Raw genomic sequence first — 21,463 nt, 5'->3', positions numbered from 1 at the left:
TTGGAAAGAAAGGCTGGAGGAATATCCAAAGCGTTAATAACGGTTATCTCCAGGGGTAGAATCACAAGTGATCTTAACCTTTTTCAGTTTGTGTGTGTCTGCTTTTCAGAGTGAACACACATTACTTTTGTGTTCTGTTCCAATCTCAGAGGACTGTTGACAGTTAAGATGTTCTTAGTCTGAGTTGTGATGTTGAGAAAAGATGGTGGCTTCCCAAGGAGCTGGGAGACCCATGGAGCCAGATTTTATCTGGCTCTGAGGCCTCACCATTAGAATTTTGAGGAAGCTCTGGGCTCCTGGATGGTTCCAGAAAGGGGTGCTCCAGGGGGTTGGGAACACGTGGGCTGACCCAGGCAGAGGCGTCCAGGCTTATCCCAGGGAAGCACCTATTTCCATCACCGGGCTCGCCCATAGTTACAATATGAAGATTAACCAAAACAGCAACGGAAAGCACCTGCTGTTTGCCACCATCTCTTTTTTTCTTCTCTGGCTCTTGGCCTGAGCTAACCTCAGGAGGAGAGGACTCCACAGGATACCAGTGACCTGGCCTTGGCGGGTAAATAACCCAGAGGACGAGGTCGGTCCCACTTCCTCCTCCTCCCCCTCCGAGTTGCCAAAACGGCCATTGCTTGCTGTACTTGCCAAGACCAACCTGGTCCACACACGCTCGCTGCTATGCCTGCTTTTGTGATTGTACCCTTAAATCCACCTTTCCGTTCTTGTTTTCCAGCCCACCTAAGCCGACGGTGTTCATCTCCGGAGTGATGGCCCGGGTAAGAGCTCATTTTTCTCCCTCTCAGAGTGTCTGAGGTGGATGAGAGGCCTTTGACTTGATTTCATCAGCTTAGAGCGCCAGCACGTGATCTCTTGGTTCTGTTTTTGTTAAACGCCACTGAGAATCACAGTGACGCTGTTCATCGGATGTAGGGCCTGGTGCCTCTCTTAGTTGCTTTGTTTCTATGGAGCATGCCTCCATAGGTAGGAATTAATAAAATAATACAGAATAGGAGCCCACAGCGTGAGCTGGATCTAAAGTGCTGAGGAGCCTTCCTGTCCTTCCTCATGAATTCCCCTTCTCTTTGCGCTAAGCCAGGGTCAGCAAACCACAGCCCGAGGGCAAGGTGCTTTTGGATGACCCATGACCTAAGAATGTGTTGACATTTTAAAATAGTTTAATAATAATAATATGCCGTGACGTGAAAATTATATGAAATTCAAGTTTCAGTGTCCGTGAATAAAGTTTTATTGGAACACAGCCACGCCTGTCCATTTACATACTGTGTCAGCTTTTGGGCTGCAGTGGCAGAGCTGAATCATTGTAAAAGACAGTATGACCGCCAAAACCCTAAAACATTTACTATCTAGACCTTCACGGAGAAAGTTTGCTGACCCCTGGGCTAACCTCACAAACTTTTGTCATATCTGTATCTTCAAAGGAGCCCTGGTGGCCCAGTGGTTAAGAGCTCAACTGCTAACCAAAAGGTCAGCAGTTCAAAGCCACTAGGCGCTCCTTGGAAACCTTGTGGAGCAGTTCTACTCTGTCTTACAGGGTGGCTATGAGTTGCAGTCGACTTGACGGCAACTCACTGTGGTCTCGCTGCTGGAGTAGCCATGGTCCCAGCCGTCTAGAGACCCTGGGAAAGACGGTGGTCTGTCTGCCGCACATGAGATGATTAAATGCTGACGTGGTCTGAGGTCGCAGCACAGCCAGTTGGCTTAGCCAAAGCACACTTCAGCCAGGCTGCCCGTGGTGGGCCAGCCGCGACCCTGGCCCAGCCCCGTGCCACACCCACCACTGTTGGCACAGGAAGCGGATTCCTCCTTGAAAACAGCTGGGTACCTTCTCCCAAGACTCGGGGGCTGGATGAGGCTGTCTCCTGGCTGTCACCCACGCCGTGGATGCTTCTTTCCCATCCTGACCCTCACCCCCACCCCCTGGCGGCAAATCTAAATTCAAGTCAGTCAGATTGTTGCTCCTAAGTAAATCAGATGATCATAAAAGCAGCTGTAGGAGGAGAAGGCCACCCACCATCCAGTTCAGTCCTGAACAAGTTGTAGCAGGGTTACCTGTGTTTCGTGGCGTGGGGGCGCAGGTGGCAATTTCTCACCATCTCCATGGTGTGTGGCCCTTAGTGCTCCTTCAGCCCCCAGGTTCTGATGGCTGTAGGACGCCAGCCATCCCCAGAGATAGACTTCTCCCTCACGACACCCACTGCCCTGTAGAAGGGTCCTCCACACACTGACCCAGTGGTTTAATGCCCATGTGTCTGTGTCTTCTCACAGGGTGACAAGGACTTCCCCCCGGCGGCTGCTCAGGTAGCCCACCAGAAGCCACATGCCTCCATGGACAAGCATCCCTCTCCGAGGACCCAGCACATCCAGCAGCCTCGCAAGTGAGCGGCACCCGGGCACCCCACCTTCGATGTTCACCCCACATGACAAACTGGCATATCTTCCCCCAAATGCCGCTCTCTTGGGAAATCTAAGACAAAGCCAAGCTGTCCTTCCTTTGCCTTATGTTTCCCTTAGCAGATCCCAGAAAGGGAGCAGACCCAGATCCTGTGTACATAGGGCCCCGGTTGGGTGTGGCTCAAGGACTGTTGTTCCCCGGGTCTTCCTCCACAGTTTGGTCTGAACAAACCAGTTCCTGTTGAGTGGATTCTGACTCGTGGAGACCCCATGTGTGTCAGAGTAGAACTGTGCTACACAGTTTTCAGTGGCTGATTTTTCAGAAGTAGATTCCCAGGCCTTTCTTCCAAGGAGCCCCTGGGTGGGTTCGAACTGCCAGACTTTCAGTTAGCAGCCGAGCGCTTAACCATTTGCGCCACCCAGGGGCTCCCACAGTTTGGCCTGGAGATGCCATTATCAGAATTTGCCAGCACCTGCGTAAAAAGTTTAGCTTTAGTCCTGTGTCAGCAGTCTCGTCCGTCCCTACTTTAATCTGAAAAACAACGGGGCACACATTTGGAAGGGTAGGGTTAAGCTCAGCCACTTCAAGCTTTTTAAAAAGAAGACAATACAGTCTTAACGTCTTCAGAGAGGAAGAAGTGAGGGCGTTCATTGCAGTTGCAGGTTTGGGGAGGCAGAGCAGGGAAGATTTTTGGACCGAGCCACAGCAACACTGAATCCCGAGGGGTGGCCGGACAGGGCGGCACCAAGCACAGGCATGGCGGCCTTTCTCCTTGGAAGCAAAAGTGGCACTCGCCGCTCACACGTGAGGTCAGCCCAGGGGCGATGTGCTGTGGCTTTGGGACGCCTCTTTGATTCCAGGAGTCGCCTTGCTGAAAAATTAGGATGTGGACGGTTTGCTCAGAGGCAGTACTTCCGGAATGAGCTCTCTCTGTGTGAGCAGCCCGTGTCCCAGACTGCCTCCCCACCCAAAGGGGCTGTGTTGGGAAGTTGGAGGCAAATGTGTAGGTTTCCGTAGTCACCTCGAGAGCTGCTTCTGAGCTCTGAAAGTCCTCGCTGACCAGGGTGGTGGACTAAACGTGAGCTGCTTCTGGAGCACTGGAGCTGGAGAGCTGAAAGCACATGAAGACCAGACAAAAACCCGCCCGGTTTATTAGGAAGGCCCTTTTGTCGTCCTAACGAGTTGCCGTCGAGTCAACTCCAACTCCTGACAACCCCGTGTGTGTCAGAGTAGAGCTGTGCTCCACAGGGTTTTCAGTGGCTGGTTTTCCACAAGTAGATCACCAGGCCTTTCTTCCGAGGTGCCTCTGGGTAGATTCAAGCCTCCAGCCTTTTGGTTAGCAGTGAGGTGTGTTAACGGTAGCACCCAGGGACTCTGAGCCAGCCAGAAGAATCCTAAATACGCACAATCAGTCCAGATATCCCAAAGTGCTGTTAACATCTACAGTTGTGAGGAACATATTAAAAATGGACCAACGTATTCAGATTTTCTTTTTGATAAAAAGCAAGCTGCTGTCGAGTCAGCTGAGCTCACGGTGACCCCATGTATGTCAGTGTGGAACTGTGCTCCACAGGTTTTCACTGACTGGCTTTTCAGAAGTAGCTTGTCAGGACTTTCTTCCAGAGCACCTCTGGGTGGACCCGAACCCCCAGCCTTTTGGTTGACAGTCAAGCGCGTTAGCCATTTGCACCACCGAGGGACGCCTTTGTTTGCCTGAGCAGCTAGAAACACCACATTCCAGCTCAGCTATAGACATGTCGTCCAGCTGTGCCCAGAGTGCCCGGTGCCCTGATGCACTTTTCCCTGTGGCCCTGTCCATGTGGGCAGGTCGGATCATCCTATGCCATACTGCTCGTGTTTCCTACCCAGAGACACGCCAGCCTACTCCCTGGTGGTGGCTGGAGAGTGCCCTGCTGAAAACGGCTCCTTTACTCGGGTACTAAGACCTTCCAGAGCAGACTGCCCGCTCTCCAGCAGTTTCTCTGCTGCCGGTCAGCAGTGGCCCTGTGAGCAGCGGCCACACTCCAGCCTTCCCAGACGTTATCACACCCACTGTGCCAGCTGGTAGAAGTAGACGCCGACCTGGGCAGACCCGCCTCTCTCCCTCTCCCCTCAGACAGGAGCACAGCGCTGCCTCCCATTGTAATGGTGGCACTTGGTTTCTCATCTGATTGACTTACTGGAAGCCAGTGTACAGCCCTCAAGCACAGTGGTGCCATCTGTATTTCCTAATCATGAAATGTTGGTATAAACTAGCAGCAGCTTTCGGTGATCCCGACTGTCCCCGCCACTCTGTATTCCGAAGCCAGAATCCTGCAGGCAGCACTAGGTTGATACCTCTGCTACAGAAATTAAGAAGCATCCTTGTACTTTTTCGTTTTGCAGCCACGTGGTTTCCAAAGGTGCACTTTTCATGTGCTTTTAGCTGTATCTGGTGTGTGTCTGTGGGCGCTTGATCACTGAATGCAAAATGTTTCCTTTAATGAGTTTATCAATTGTTAATTCCAAGAACAACAATGGCTATAATAAAGTTCCTGCATTTCTTCTTGTGTTCGTTTTTCCTTGTATTTCAGAGGTTTCTATCATGTATCACTAGGGTTGGTTTCAGTAGAAAGACTAACATGCTTTCATAACCAGTAGTCCCATAAATTGTTTCCCTGACACAAAGCCAGAGGGTCGGACACCTGGCCACTTCAAAACGTCCTAAGGTGGAGGAGTTTACTGCAGCCGACTGACCGTCTGACGTAGGCCCAGCAGTTGGCCTGTGCCCCGCACGCCCTTAATGGAGTAGAGCTAGCAGTGAGCGCGAGGGTGGAGGCCAGCTTTTGACCTGCAGAATATTGCCTTTATCAGAAGGCCTCCTGTGGCCCTTGGGAGTAAGATGAGAAAATAATCACACCCGTTAAACAAAGGATCTGGAATCTAATCATAGAATTTGATGGGAGGGCCCTGAGGTTTGTCATTTGTCAGGGGACCAACCAGGGTGCTGCCCCAGCTCCCAGCAGGGTGTGGCGGCCACGGCCAGAGCCTGCAGCTCCCGCCAGCCCTGGCCTTTCCTCAGCCCTGTGGACAGCTGTCGATGCTGCTCTGTATCCTCGCATCCCCCCCATTGCAGGAGATCATAAGCTCCCTGAGGGTGGGATGTGGGTCTTGCTCATGTTTATCACCAGGCTCAGAGTCTGCTCAGTAAATGAATGGTGGTGGACAGAAGTACCACACACACAACAGGCATGGAACAGAGGTGCCCCCAAAGATGCTCTACGCCATCGATAAACATCCTTGTCGGCCGTGTGCTGGAAAACCAAAACCTGCTCCAGGCTCGCACATTTGAATAACTTACATTTGGTAAATTGCTTTTCTGGATAAATTTTACCCACCACTGATTCTTGACAGCCACTGAGCAGGAGGCTGGGTGGGGCAGGGACAAGGGGCCGGTGCCGCCCCAGCCCTGGGCCCGCCCCACCACAGGGGCTGCCTGCCCCAGGGCCTGGCAGCTTTTGATACTCAACTCTCAATTCCATGCGCTCATAGGTTGGAAAGTCAACGTGCTTCTAGGTCCCACTTCTCATTTTTGAGAGTGGTACCTGTCACCATTTTGGAAATCCTGGTGGCACAATGGTTAAGAGCTATGGCTGCTGACCAAAAGGTCGGCAGTTCGAATCTACCAGCTGCTCCTTGGAAACTGTATGGGGCAGTTCTGCTGTGTCCTATAGGGTCACTGTGAGTCAGAATCAACTAGACAGCAGTGGGTGTTTTATGAGTCCCCATTTTACAGATGAAAACTGATACTCAGCATCCAGTATCAGAAGTCGCCATTAGCAAGCTGTAGAGCCGAGACTTGATCTGGGTCAGTCTAACTCCACAGCCATCCTCGTGCCACACCGTGCATCACATGCTCACTCAGCTGTGGGGGTGGGACTGCGTGGCCGTGGGGGTGGGGCTGCACAGCGGAAAGGCCGGAGGATGAAGAGATGTTGTCAGGTGGTGGTGAATGAGTTGGGATTCACAGCGACCTTTGGTCCAACAGAACACTGCCACTGCCGGCCCTGTGCCACCTCACACTCTTTGCTGTGTTTGAGCCCATTGTTGCAGCCACTGTGTCAGTCCATCTCCTTGAGGCTCTTCCTCTGTTGCTGGGATGCTGGAAACTATGCTACCGGTATTTCAAATATAAGCAGGGTCACCCATGGTGGACATGTTTCAGTGGAGCTTCCAGTCTACAACAGACTAGGAAGAAGGACCTGGCGATCTACTTCTGAAAAGATTGGCTAGTGAAAACCTTATGAATAGCAGCTGCCAGGGTACAATCGCAGAACCTGTCACTGTTCTGATGGCAAGGGCAAGAGAGCCAGTAGGGTGCTGTGGTTGGGAGCCGAAACGACCAGACGGAATGGGAAAGCACTAAGCAAACAGCCCCAAAGGAGGATGTGGTGTGGGAGGAGAGGCCGTCCGGGCAGAGGCTGAGGGAGGAGAGGCCGTAGGAGCAGAGACTGAGGTGCCTTGGGGCTTCCAAGAAGAGGTATGGAGCAGGTCTTTGAGAAAGTGAGACCAGAGCTTGGGAGGGAAACTTCCAGAACGTCCCTGGCCGGGCTGTGTGTGTTAAAAGCACATGGCACAGCCCCAGGTACGTGGGAAGCGTTCAGTCAATAATCACCGTTATTGTTAGTTTAAGACACAGGATCAGAGTCGCTGGGATTCCACCTCATTAAAGCCAGTGCAAAGAAGAGGGAAGGGAAGGCGGGTCCGGAGAGGAGCCTTTTAGACGCTATCACCGGTGGCGATCAGGATGCCAAGTCTTGGGGAGAAAATTTAGTTTGGGGTTTGTAAAAAGATGCATTTAACTAGCACAGAGGCTGTGAAGCTGGGAAAGCTGCTGAACAGAGAGTGGCACCCAGGGCCGCCAGGCAGGAGACAAAGCACTGCTCTTGGGCCTCACCCTAGTGCTTTCCCAAGCCGAGGTTTGAATGCAAGGTGCCTCTCGTGTGTGCACTGGAAGCAAAGAAGCCACAGGGCAGGACTGGCCCACGACTGGAACGAAAGCCTGGCCGTGGGGACACTGGGGTGGCCCAGAAGAGGGCTGTGCTGAAGCACCAGGGAAAGGGCCAGTCTCTGGCACTGGGGGGCCGAGGGGGCATTGTCGACCCAGGAGCTTCTCTATTCATTATTGCAGAGCCTCTACCTCCTGCCACGGTGACCCTGGATGCTGTTCAGCAGCTTTCCCAACTTCATAGCTGCTGCGCTCGTTAAATGCGTCTTTTTACAAACCCCAAACTTTTCTCCCAAGACTTGGCGTCCTGCTGGCCTCTGCAGTCTAAAAACAAACAACAACAACAAAAAAAAACAGGTGTTTCCTGCCGTCCCAGGAGGCCAGATGGCCATATACTCCTGAGGGGCAGAGAAAGCAGGCGGCGGCTGCTGCTAACTGTTCAGCTCAGAAGTCCTTGAGATCACCTCTTCCAGGTTCATTTCAGCTCATTTCTCATGAAATCCTCAAACTTTGCTAGTCAGTTTTTACACTACCATGCTTAAGTGTGCATATCTTCAAAGCATTCCTCCTCACGTTTAACCTGCTCTTCCAAACTGATTGATGAAACACCCATTGCCTTCCAGTTGAGCCGACTCAGGACGACCCCATGTGTTACTGAGTAGAACTGCTCCGTGGGGTTTTCTTGGCTGTCATCTTTACGGAAGCTGATCACCTGGCCTGCCTTCCGTGGCACCCCTACCCTGTGCCCTCGAGTCGATTCCAACTCATAGCAACCCTATAGGACAGAGTAGAACTGCTCCGTAGAGTTTCCAAGGAGTGCCTGGTGGATTCGAACTGCCAACCATTTGGCTGTCAGCCGTAGCACTTAACCGCTACACCACCAGGGTTTCTGTGGCACCCCTGGGTGGGTTCAAACCACCAGCCTTTAGGTTAATAGACAAGCTCAAGCCATTCACACCACCGGAGACCTACTCTTCCAAACGGGGTTTCTAAAATTCAATTTAGGGCTTTCTTGTCAAGAGAAGACAATTTTCCCTCATCCTCCCCTTTAATCCTAAATAGTATTATAACTCTAAGTGCCTTGCTTTCAAAAAAAAGAAAATTCTAGTTTGTCAGCTGTCGATTGGAAAAGACCCAACGTGAACGTTAGAATGAATGGATGGACGTAACCTGGGGACCGGGGCTCTACAGAGGTGCCCTGGCGAGCTTTTTTTAAATTACATTTCAGCATTTCACCCCACACTTCCAGGGTCCCTGAAAAGAGAGAGTCCAGTGTTTTGCAGCACAGGGCTCAGTTTCCTGGGCACGTTACCGCAAGCTGGCTTCTTTAGCTAGAGAGCTATCGAAACATAAAACGTGCTTTGTTGTTGTTGGGAGGTGCCATCAAGTCATTTTTCGATTCATAGTGACTCCATGTGACAGAATAGAACTGCCCCATAAAGTTTTCTAGGCTGTAATCTTTATGGGAGCAGACCATCAGGCCTTTCACTCACTGAGCTGCTGGGAGGGTTCGAATTGCCAGCCTTACACTTACCAGCCAAGTGCTCAGCCTCTGAGACATCAGGGCCCACGGGTGTGTGCTTAGAGTACTTACAATGATGTTCATTAGCTCTAGGGCAGTGGTTTCACTGGGGGGAGATTTGGACCCCCAGGGGATATTTAGCAATGTCCAGAGACATTTTTGGTTGTCATATTGGGGTCGGGGGGCAAGGGAAGCGTTCTAGTATATAGAGGCCAGGGATACCAGCTAAACATCCTACAATGCACAAGAACAGCCCCCACCACAAAGAATTATCCAGACTAAAATGTCAGCAGCGCTGAAGTTGAAAAACCCTTGTGGTTCAATTTTAGAAGTCTATGGCTGCTAACCAAAAAGTTGGCAGTTTGAATCCACCAGCCACTTCCTGGAAAGCCGACGGGGTAGTTCTACTCTGTCCTGTTGGGTTGCTATGCGTTGGAATCAACTTGACAGCAAAGGATTTGTTTTTATTTTGGGTTTATAACTGATAATAAAGGAGCCCTGGTAGCACAATGGTTAAGTGCTCAACTGCTAACCAAAAGATCAGCAGTTTGAACCCACCAGTGGCTTTGCAGGAGAAAAGACCAGGAGATCTGCTCCCATAAAGATTACAACCCAGGAAACCCTGCGGGGCAGTTCTGCCCTGTCCCATAGGGTTACTATGAGTCAGAATTGACTAGGTGGCACACAACAACAACATAAAATAATGTGATCAAATAACTAAAGGCAGATTTCCCTTCTTCTGGAATCTTGAAAAAATATGCTTTTCAGCGCCAAGGGTATGGCTAGTGAAAGCAGCTAAAGTAGCTCGAGCTGGTGTCTGCTTTCCAGTCCCTGGAGCAGAAAATGGCAAATTGCTGCGAGGCAGATTTGCTCCTGGATACCATGGGAAATTTCAGCTACAGGAGGCTTTCCTTCGGGGCAGCAGGAAGGTGGTTCTATAGCGTGACGGTTTTTTCACTGTCACTGATGCAAAGGAGAGCCGAGAGAAGCGTCTCCTGGTGGCCTCCCAACACAGGAACCTAGGACAGGCAGGACAAACAGGAGGGCTCTGGTTCAGCTGCTTAGATATTCTTTAAAAAAGCTCTAGAGACCTCTTTCCAAAATTGTAGGCTGTTTTCCCATATGGATCATGTGTGCCTCAAGCTGATAAACCCCAGTACCCGCAGCAAAGGGGTGAAAAGATAAAGAGGAAGGTAAGTATCTGTTATGGTGGATTTGTGTCCCCCCAGAAGATATGCTCAAGTCCTAACCCCCGTACCTATGAATGCTTATTTGGAAACGGCATCTCTCAGATGTAATTAAACAAACAAAAAAGCCCCATTGCTGTTGAGTTGATTCCAACTCATAGCGACCCTATAGGACAGAGTAGAACTGCCCCATAGTGTTTCCAGGGAGCAGCTGGTGAATTTGAACTGCCAACCTTTTGGTTAGCAGCCTGGGCTCTTAACCACTGTGCTGCCAGGGCCCCTCATATGTAATTAGTTAAGTTCAAATGAAGCCATACTGGAGTCGGGTGGGCCCTAATCCAACATGACTGGTGCCCCCATAAAAAGAGAAGAGACACAGAGATAGACACACAGAGAAGAGTGCCATATAGCCAAGGAATACCAAGGATTGCCAGCAACCATCAGAAGCAAGGAGAGAGGCATGGAACAGATTTCTTCCTTGGAGCTTCCAGAAGGAGCCAGCCTTGCCAACACCTTGATTTCAAACTTCTAGCCTCCAGAACTGTGAGAGAATAAATTTCTGTAGTTTTAAGCCACCTAGTTTGTGGGACTTTGTTACAGCGGCCACAGGAAAAGAATAGTGTCTGTCTGTAGAACATAATAAGGAGGAGAAGAAGCTTGTGTGGGCAAAGATCTCCCTCAGGGTGGGGACTCTGCCCTTTCTTGTATCCCGGTCACCTAGCAGAGTCCCCACCTACCACAGGCCCTCAACAAACCCTTGTCTCCATCCCAGTGGGAGGCATACAAGGCTGTGAATTCCTTAGAAAGTGGCCATTTCTTAACCTGGCACTTACCCTCCTCCCCAACTCCAAGTGACCTAGATGATAGACTTGGGACACTGGCATCTTTTAGATCCCTCAGGTGCTGAAGATGTTCAATTAGCTGGTTCCACTTTTAGCTACAACACACACAACCAGATCATATCACAAGGTACATAAAAGACAAATTTCCGAGCACTAGACAAAATAAAACTTGGCAAAAGTCATGTGCTTTATCGCAAACTTCTCTACTTGGTGTACCAGTGATGCCTCCCCTCCTTAGTCAGTTGGCTAGAAATTTTCAGGTTCAGTCACTTTCTTAAACCAGTACTATTTCAGGGGCCACCACTCACGGGGAAGCCCTGTATGGCCACAGAAGTCACTTTTTGTTAGGTTAAGAATCACCCCAATTCAGTCACCAAAGTTAACGAACAGCAGATGTTGTCTCATACGGAAACCAGAAAGGTGGAAAGGCTTACTCAGGTGTCTGTGACTCACAGGTCACCTGAAAACCAGAGCACTGTGGGCAAGCACCCTCACCTAAGGGGCCAGTGGCCATCGTCAGGAACGCACATGCCAGAAGCGCCACATCTCAGCAAGTGTGAACTGTGCCCAAGAGGACAGATGTGGGAGTAGAAGGATTGGATTTTTGCACAAAAAACAATAACCAACAGCAAAATAATACAAAACGTAAGAAACTGTTTGGGGTAGGCATGAGTCAGGTTTCCATACGGCAGTGTAAAGAAACCACCCCAAATTACTTTATAATGCCACTTCATACATTGTTGTTGTTGTTGTCAGGTGCCGTCAAGTCGGTTCTGACTCATAGAGACCCATGCACAACAGAACGAAATGCAGCCCAGTCATGCGCCAGTCTCATAGTCATTGCTATGTTGGAGTCCATTGTTGCAGCCACTGTGTCAATCCATCTCATTGCGCACCTTCCCCTTTTTTGCTGACCCTCTACTTTACCAAGCTTGATGTCCTTCTTCAAGGACTTTTCCCTCCTGATAACATATACAAAGACATGAGACAAAGTCTTGCCAACTTTGCCTCTAAGGAACATTCTGGCTGTGTTTCCTCCAAGATACTTGTTCGTTCTTCTGGCAGTTCATAGTATATTCATCTTTCTTCACCAACACCATAACTCAAAGGCATCAATTCTTCAATCTTCCTTATTCACTGTCCAGTTTTCAAATGCATATGAGGCAGTTGAAAATACCATGGCTTGAGTCATCCACACCTTAGTCCTGAAAGTGACATCTTTGCTTTTTAACACTTAAAAGAGATCTTTTGCAGCAGATTTGCCCAATGCAACATGTCATTTGATTTCCTGGCTCCTGCTTCCATGGGTATTGATTATGGATCCCAGTAAAATGAAATCCTTTACAACTTCAATCTATTCTCATTTATAATGATGTTGTTTATTGGTCCAGCTTGTGAGAATTTTGTTTTCTTTATGTTGAGGTGTAACCCACACTGAAGGCTGTAGTCTTTGATTTTCAGCATTAAGTGCTTCAAGTCCTCTTCACTTTCAGCAAGCAAGTTTGTTTCATCTGCACATCACAGGTTGTTAATGAGTCTTCCTCCAATCCTGATGCCATGTTCTTCTTTGTATAGTCCAGCTTCTTGGATTATTTGCTCAGCATACAGACTAAGTATGGTGAAAGGATACAACCTGACACACACCTTTCCTGATTTTAAACCACACATTATCCCCTCGTTCAAACAACTTGGTCTATGTACAGATTCCACATAAGAACAATTAATTGTTCTGGAATTCCCGTTCTTTGCAGTGTTATCCATAATTTGTTATGACCCACACAGTCAAATGCTTTGCATAGTCAATAAAACATAAATATCTTTCCAGTAATATTAGCAATGACATCCCTGGTTCTACATCCTCTTCTGAATCCGGCTCAACGTTCTGGCAGTTCCCTGTCAATGTACTGCTGCAACTGTTTTTTGAATTTTCTTCAGCATAGTTTTACTTACATGTGATATTGATGATACTGTTCGATAGTTTCCGCAGTTGGTTGGATCACCTTTCTTTGGAATAGGCACGTATGTGGGTCTCTTCCAGTCGGTTGGCCAGGTATCTGTCTTCCGAATTTCTTGGTGTAGATGAGTGAGCGCTTGCAGCGTTGTGTCCGTTTGTTAAGACATCTCCTTTGGCATCGCATTAATTCCTGAAGACTTGTTTTTCATCAATGCTTCCACTGCCGTTTGAACTTCTTCCTTCAGCACCGTCAGTTCTTGGTCATACGCTACTCCCTGAAATGGTTGAATGTCGACCAATTCTTTTTGATACAGTGACTGTGTATTCCTTCCATCTTCTTTTGGTGCTTCCTGTGTTAATATTTTCCCCATCGAGTCTTTCAGTATTGCAACTCGAGGACTGAATTTTTTTCTTCAGTTCTTTCAGCTTAGAAATGCCAAGTGTGTTCTTCCCTTTTGGTTTTCCAACTTCAGGTCTTTGCACATGTCATTATAATACTTCACTTTGTCTTCTCGACCCTCCCTTTAAAATCTTCTGTTCAGCTCTTTGACTTTGTCATTTCTTCCTTTTGCTTTAGCTACTCGATGTTCAAGAGCAAGATTCTGACATCCATATTGGCCTTTACTTCCTTTACTGTCTCTTTAATGACCTCTTTCTTTTTTCATGTATGATGTCCTTGACGCCATCCCATGACTTGCCTGGTCTTTGGTCATTAGTGTTCAATGTGTCAAATCTGCTCTCGAGATAGTCTCTAAATTTAGGTGGAATATACTCAAAGTTGTACTTTGGCTCTCAGGTACTTGTTTTAATTTTCTTCAGCTTCATCGTATACTTGCATAGGAGCAGTTGATGGTCTGTTCCACAGTCAGCTCTTGGCCTTGTTCTGTCTGATGATATTGAACTTCTCCATAGTCTTTTTCCATAGAGGTAGTCAATTCAATCCCTGTGTAGTATATCTGGCAAGGTCCATGTGTATAGCTGTCATTTATGTTGTTGAAAAAAAGATATTTCCGATGAATATGTTGTTGGTCTTGCAAAATTCTATAATGCAATCTCCCGTGTCATTTCTATCACCAAGACCATATTTTCTAATTACTGATCCTTTCCAACTTTTGCGTTCCAATCAGCAGTAATTATCAATGCATCTTGATTGAATGATCGATTTCAGACTGCAGAAGTTGGTAAAAATCTTCAATTTCATCATCTTTGACATTAGTGGTTGGTGCATGAATTTGAATAATGGTTGTATTAACTGGTCTTCCTTGTAGGTGTATAGATATTATCCTGTCACTGACAGTCTTGTACTTCAGGATAGATCTCGAAATGCTCTTTTTGACGATGAATGCAACACCACACCTCTTCAATTTGTCATTTCTGACACAGCAGACCATGACTGTCAGAATCCAAATGGCCAATACCAGTCCATTTCAGCTTACTAATGCCTAAAGTATTCATCTTCAAGCATTCCATTTCATTTTTTTTACAACTTCCAAATTTCCTTGATTCATAATTTCTACTTTCCGTGTTCTGATTATTAGTGGTTGTTTGCAGCTGTTTCTTCTCATTTTGGGTTGTGCCACATCAGCAAATAAAGGTCTCGAAAGCTTGACTCCATCCATGTCATTATGGTTGACTCTACTTTGTGGAGGTAGCTCTTCCCCAGTCATATTTTGTGTGCATTACAACCTGAGGGGCTCATTTTCTGGCCCTATATCAGACAATGTTCCGCTGCTATTCATAAGGTTTTTGGTGAACAATTTTTTCAGAAGTAGACAACCGGTGTGTCTTAGTCTAGAAGGCCCGCTGAAACCTGTCCAGCATGGGTGACCATGCTGGTATTTGTAACACCGGTGACATACCTTCCAGCATCACAGCAACATGCAAGCCACCGCAGTCTGACAAACTGATGGATGAGTGGTGTCTGCTATATGCAATGCCCACTTTTCCTCCTTGGCTCGTTTTTCTTCCAATTCTAGGTGGCTGAATGATCAGAGAGCAAATTAGGAACTATCATCAACCTCAGAGAGTTGTCACTCTCACAAGGTCTGAGAATGGGCCTTGTTACAGATTGAATTGTGTCACTCAAAAAGATGTGTTGAAGACCTAACCCTCGATTCTGGTGAACATGTCCTTGTTTGGAAATAGGGTCTCTAAAGCTGGTATCAGTTAACGGGGGGCCATACCAGAGCGGGATGAGTCCTGGTCCAATATGAGTGATGTCCTTCCAAAAGATGGGAAGAGACACAGAGACACAGAGGGAAGATGGCCATGTGATGGTACAATTGCAAGCCAAGAAATACCTAGGGCCACCAGAAGCTCGATGAGACGAGAAAGAGCCTTCCCCTAGAGCCTTCTGAGACAGCATGGCCCTACCAACACCCTGAATTCAGAGGCCCAGCCTCCAGAACTGTGAGAGAATAAGTTTCTATTCTTATAAGCCACCCAGTTAGTGGTATTTTGTTACATGAGCTCTAGGAACCTAACTTTGGCATCTTAGCTAAGCTCTGCTCTAGGCCCTGGGAGAGATGGAGAATTCCTGAGGCCATACTTCTTCTCACCACAGCTGGAAAGATCATGGCCCACGCCATCTGGGACACAGTTCCTGGCACTGAAGCGCCACAGTACAAAAGACAATCATGGATTGCAGAGTCTACTAGACCATGAATGGAGTATGACCTGAGGGGCAAGAGGCCAAGGGGCCTCTCCACCTGCTTTTAACCCTGAAGGTCCTTAAAGATCATGTGTGGCCTGCAGCAGCTCATCAGAACAGGGCTCACACAAGGCTGGGGCCCAGGGCTCTGGCCCGGTTCTCATTGGGAGAAGACTTTCTCATGAAGGGTATGAGAACTCAGACGGGCTTCAACAAACATCTCTCCTCATCCTTTCCGCAAGCCCCGTGATGCTGACCTACCTTCCATCAGGTGTTAATGGGCCTTGAGAGATGTTCCTGATGGGCTGGTGTTGGCCACACGGGGAAGGTGTGGAAGCAGACAAGAGATGGAAAACAACTGAGGACCATCAACCAATGTAGTGAATGCGCACAGAGCCTGTGCTCACAGTGGCCCCCTGCATCTCTCTGCTCAAGCTGGTACCAGGCAGGATGTGCAGCCTTCAGAGAACTGGCCTCTTTAAAGATATGTTTCATGCTGCCCAGGATCAAAAGAAAATATGTAGCAAAGCCAGCACTGGACCCCATCTGCCGGTCTCCAAAGACCTGCCCGCACAGCTGAGAATATGCACACTGTCGTTTGGTTTAATTAGACAAGCCAAGCATCTTCTTCCCCGTATGCTTGTCTGGGAGAAGAGCCAGGCTGCTCCAGCTGAGTCAGCTTGGGGGAAGACAGCAATGTCCAGTGTCATTTAGCATTTCCCTAGTCCAACACCAGGTCCCTGGGTGGCCCAAAGGGTTGAATGCTCAGCTACTAACTGAAAGATTGGTGCTTTGAACCCACTCAGCAGTGCCATGGGAGAAAGACCTGGTGATCTGCTTCCGTAAAGATTAAAAAAATTACAGCCTAGAAAACTGAATGGAGCAGTTCTTCTTTGTGACACACGGGGTCTCCATGAGTCAAAATTGGCTTGACAGCATCAGTGGGTTCTAGGCCAACACCAGTGTCCTAATTAGCAAGGTCTAGAGTGGTTAAGACCGTGGCTGCTAACCAAAAGGTCAGCAGTTTGAATCCACCAGCTGCTCCTTGGGAACCCTATGGGGAGTTCTACTCTGTCCTGTAGGGTCACCATGAGTAGGAATCCACTTGATGGCAATAGGTTTTCTTGGTATCAGAGAGGCATTTGATACTAGGACAGCCACCCACCCCTGCCCACCAAGGCCGAGTGGCTGGAGCACATCATCTCTCTGACACCTGGGCAGTGTGGCACAGAGCTGGCGACAGCTCTAGGCTGCGCCCAGTCCTCCTGCTCCATGGCTTCTCCCCCAGGAGCAACGCTTAGCCCCTGGAAGGTTGCTGCAGAGACGCTCATACCCAGAGCAGCTCCAAGCCCTGCAGGACCTGTGCATGGAGGGCGGGCTCACCTCCAAGTCGTCCAGTGTTCCGGAAGGAGAAATGACACATGGCCTCCTCTCCTTGCTCCTGCCTGTCTGTGGGGTGCAGAGAGCTTTGGTGGGGGGACACTGAGCGCATCTTTGCAGGTGCCCCGGGATCGTTCATTTAGTCTCGGGGTTAAGAGGACCGCTGTCTGGATGTGGCCTGCGTTTTCCAACTTTTTTCTCTACGTGGTCACAACGCCTCCACCACAATCCATGCCCCCACACCCTCCTGTCTACTGGGCCAGAGAGGGGTCTCCTCGTCCAGTTCTCAGCTAGGCTGTTGGCAGTAACAAAGATTCCTTTAGTTTTTTTTAATATAAGATAAATTAAAAGTTGAAATCACATACTTGCCACTCACTGATACCTTGCTTTTCTTGTCATTTAATAACGCTTTTGAAGTATCCAGGTGGGTTGGAATTTGATTGACATGCTTTAATGTTTTTCACTAGGAGAGTGTATCAACATTTTATTAGTTTTTTGTTGGGTTTTGAAGTGAGAGCCTGGGGAGGAGAACCAAGCCTGGCAGCAGGAAGAAGCTGGCCAAGGAGGTGGGCCTTGGTGGTCCCGCCTGCCCAGGGCCCTCTGTCCTCTTCTCCATACCTGCGCCACTGTGGATGACAGCCGACAGGGGCAGCCAGCCCTCGGGGTTGCAAGGCGCTGGCAGGCTGACAATTTACCAGGGCAATTTGCATGTCCAAGTTTGTTTTGCCAGCAAGCTGGAGGCTCTCCGGCCACCTTTCCTGTTCCCTGCTGGACCCCAGCCTGGTCATCGGTCATTGAGAAAGACAGCAGGAGTGGCCTGCTGGGCGTCGGTGATCGCCTGAAAGGACTTGGTAAGCGAGGAAAACTGGGACTGCCTGCAAGGCGGAAGTCCTTGGTGGGTGACCTCCCAGGCCATACTACCACCCAGTGTGGACAGACGCTGCCCCAAAGCCTCTGGACTGGGTGAGCCACCAAGGAAGACACCCATCTTATGTCCTCTTGGTAGTCATGCCATGACATCACTGTCACGAATTGGATTGTGTCCCCCAAAATAGTGTTGCAGTCCTAACCCCTATACCTGTGGAAAGGAGCCCTGATGGTGCAGTGGTTAAGTGCTCAACTAACCAAAAGTTTGGCAGTTTGAACTCACCAGCTGCTCCACGGGAGAAGAGACCTGGCAATCTGTTCCCATAAAGATTACAGCCTAGGAAACCTATGGGGCAGTTCTACTCTGTCCTAGAGGGTCTCTATGAATTGGAATTGACTTGGCGGCAACAGGTTTGGTTTGATTTTTTTACACCTGTGGGGGTAATCTCTTTTGGGAATAGGGTTTTCTTTGCTGTGTGAATGAGGCCCTGTCAGTGTAGGTGGCACGCTAACCCTAATCGCTTCTGAGTTATAAGGAGCGGCACAGACTGAAAGAGGCGAGCACAAACAGGGGAAGGCAGAAGCACTGGTGAGGATTGCCGTGGAGCCCAGGAACGGCCGGGCTGTGGAAGCTGAGACAACTACCTTCCCCTGGAGCAGACAGAGAGTGCTTCCCCCTAGAACCGGTGCCCTGAATTCAGACTTCTAGCCTTCTAAACTGTGAAGGAATAGCTTACTGTTCTTTAAAGCCACTTGCTTGTGGTATTTTTGTTACGACAGCACCAGGAGACTAAGACCACCATTTTACGCCATGCCCTTCCCTCCTGGCTGCATTCTGGCCCGCCCCTCTCCTTTCCCCACACAGAAAATTGCACCTGTTTTTCCTTCATTTGCAGATATAAGCAATCTCTACTTAGCCCACATCATCTGGGATCTCTCAGCCTCCCATTTCTTGCTACTCCAGAGATGGGGAGGGGAAAGAGCAGTATTTGAAAAAGGAAAAATCCAGTGTTGCTCACACAAGTGTGAATACCTTCCTTTACCAACAATGATTTAAGCTAAAGTGTAGTTCTTTAAAGAGGAAGAAAGATGACTCATAACAAGACAGGCAAGATAGGTAAGAACAGGAAGGAGGTGGTTTAAAACTACTCCACAAAGAGAAAAACCAAACCTGAGGTGCTGAACTACATACAGCGACCCAAAGAAAAGTGCCCCGATTCAGCAATGACAAAGAGCTGAGACCTCCTCCAAATAGGAAGCCCCTGTGTCTGAAGGGTGGAGACCACAACCCTATCTGACCCGCTATTCCCAGAATTGGAAATAGAATGATTTAAAAAAAAAGGGAGGGGGTGGTTGGGGAATCTAGCCTGCTGCCTGTTATTGAAGGGCCTGTGAGCTCAGAATAGTTTTGATATTATTAAGTGGTTATAGAATTTTAAAAAACAGTTGCCGTTGTGTTGGTTCTGACTCATGGCAACCCCACGTGTGTCAGAGTAGAATGGCTCCATGGGATTTTCAATGGCTGATTTTTCAGAAGTAGATCGCCAGGCCTTTCTTCTGAGGTGCCTCTGGGTGAACTCAAACCTCCAACCTTTTTGGTTAGCAGCCCATTGCCTTAACTGCACCACTCAGGGACTCTAGCGTCTATGAAAATCAAAATGCATATACCTTCCCACTCATCAAATCCCACCTCTCTGCTCCTATCCTAGAGAAATATTCATTTGTGTGTACCAATAGGTAGGCACATGGATCTTTATTTCTTGTAAACAGTACAAACTGAAAACATTTTAATGGTCCATCAGTGAGGAAACACCCAATGAGCCACCTCTGCTGTGGAATACTATACAGCCATCAAACAGCACAAAGGGATCTAAACCTGTACCTCCCCAAATACGTTGAGTGCAAAGAACTGTATGCAGGGTGGGATCCTGTGTGTATAACAGAGAAGGGACAGGAAATGTTCCAGACATTTCTAGAAGGATGTACAAGTCTGAGTGACTCCTTGGAGAAAGGACTAGAGGCTTACATAGGGAGAGGGTAAACCACTTTTTATCTAAGCCCCTTTCATAGTGTTTGCTGTTGACGCGGAGCCAAGATGGCGGAATAGGCAGACGCTTCTGGCAAGCCCTCTTTACAACAAAGACCCGAAAAAACAAGTGAAACGAGTATATTTGTGGCAAACTGGAGGCTCTGAGTATCAAAGCAAACTTAGAAAATGAACTGAGGGGCAGGGGGAGGAAGAGACGGTTCAGAAGCAGAGAGGAGTGACCGGACCTGAATTGTGGGGAGCCCTCAGGCACCACTCCCGGAGCAGCGGCGGTGGCGGGCTGGCCCTAGCGTTCGGCCGCAGTTTCCTCAGGGAGAAGCAGCAGCCACACAGCCCACTCACACCTCCGGGACCTGAGCAGAAGGGCGCTCTCGGCAAAAGCTAAGTACTTGCGTATATTTTAATGTGCCCCCCCTACTCTCAAACTGGCTTTAGCGGCTGAATTCCCTGGGCCTGAGATAGGCACTGTTGAGCACCTAGAGCCATCCTCCCAGCCTTGGGGAAGGAAAAAAATTTGCAATAGGGGGAAAAGTAATTTGCCAGCTCCACTAACTGGGGGAGCTCAGGACAGAAGAAGCTCCTGTCCGGGCATAAACGGTCCGTGGACTTTGAGCACCTTTCCCTTCTGCATGGACCTGTGTGGGCCTATTTTGGGAGAATAGGCCCTTGTTGGCAGACTCCAACCGTTTCAGCTGGGGGGTGGAGAGGTGGGTGATTGATGATTGACATTGCTTTGCCCATTAAACAAGGTCCTCACCTACCCACATCAGGGATCTAAGGACTGGTAGCCCCGCTCAAGTCACCCAGCCACCCGCGACAGGGATCCAAGGATAATTGGTACCTCCCAGTCCTTACAACCAAAAACTTTGGGTGCCCATGGTCCGTATGCAGAACCCACCCACCCTCATGCTCTAGGGAACAGGCACGTGCTTTCCTCAGAGACACTCAGGAGTCAGTTCTCAGCCCCCTGCCTTGTTCAGAGCATGACCCCTGCTACAATCAGATACCAGTACGTACACCAATCACCCCTGCCCCTCTAAGACTGTAGGACAGAGCCTGTACCACACACTTGATGATCAGCTAGCTGGACACCTGAGCTGAATTCATACAAGAAATAGTTAATGGACTCCTAGACTGATATACCTGATAACAGCTCTAGCCATCCAGGGACAGGACGTCAGAGCTCCAAAGGTGAAAATAATTAAGCTAGCTCACTCAAGCAACCCATTTGGGTATATCAAAACAAAATAAAGCAAGAAGCTATGACACAGTAAGCAAGCATAAACTAAGCAAGCATAAACTAATACAATAACTTACAGGTGGCTCAGAGACAACAGTCAATATCAAGAAACAGACCATGATCATCTCAACCAGCTCTCAAAACAAAGAAACAAACAAAGGGATCTTCTAGATGAAAGTGCATTCCTGGAATTACCACAGCCAGAATACAAAAGATTATATATACAGAACCCTTCAGGACATCAGGAAGGAAATGAGGCAATACGCAGAACAAGCCAAGGAACACACAGATAAAGCAATTGAAGAAATTAGAAAGATTATTCAGGAACATAAGGAAAAGTTTAATAAGCTGGAAAAATCCATAGACAGCCAAAAAAA

General features: G+C 48.6%; 1 protein-coding gene across 2 annotated transcripts in view; it reads left to right on the top strand.

Annotated features, from left to right (window-relative positions):
- The window catches only part of DAP (death associated protein), an 85,954-nt gene extending 81,000 nt beyond the window's left edge, over positions 1–4,954 (top strand). For both annotated transcript variants that reach the window (XM_010588070.3, XM_023545387.2), the window contains exons 3-4: positions 731–773; positions 2,284–4,954. In XM_010588070.3, the coding sequence (XP_010586372.1) occupies positions 731–773; positions 2,284–2,397 (157 nt within the window). In that variant the 3' untranslated portion in view covers positions 2,398–4,954. The remainder of the gene's footprint in view (positions 1–730; positions 774–2,283) is intronic.
- Positions 4,955–21,463: the final 16,509 nt, after the last annotated feature.

Source organism: Loxodonta africana, chromosome 2 (assembly GCF_030014295.1).
Source record: "Loxodonta africana isolate mLoxAfr1 chromosome 2, mLoxAfr1.hap2, whole genome shotgun sequence".
NCBI classification, from domain to species: domain Eukaryota; kingdom Metazoa; phylum Chordata; class Mammalia; order Proboscidea; family Elephantidae; genus Loxodonta; species Loxodonta africana.
Note: the sequence above shows the minus strand (reverse complement) of the source record. Positions and strands in the feature narration are given on the sequence as shown.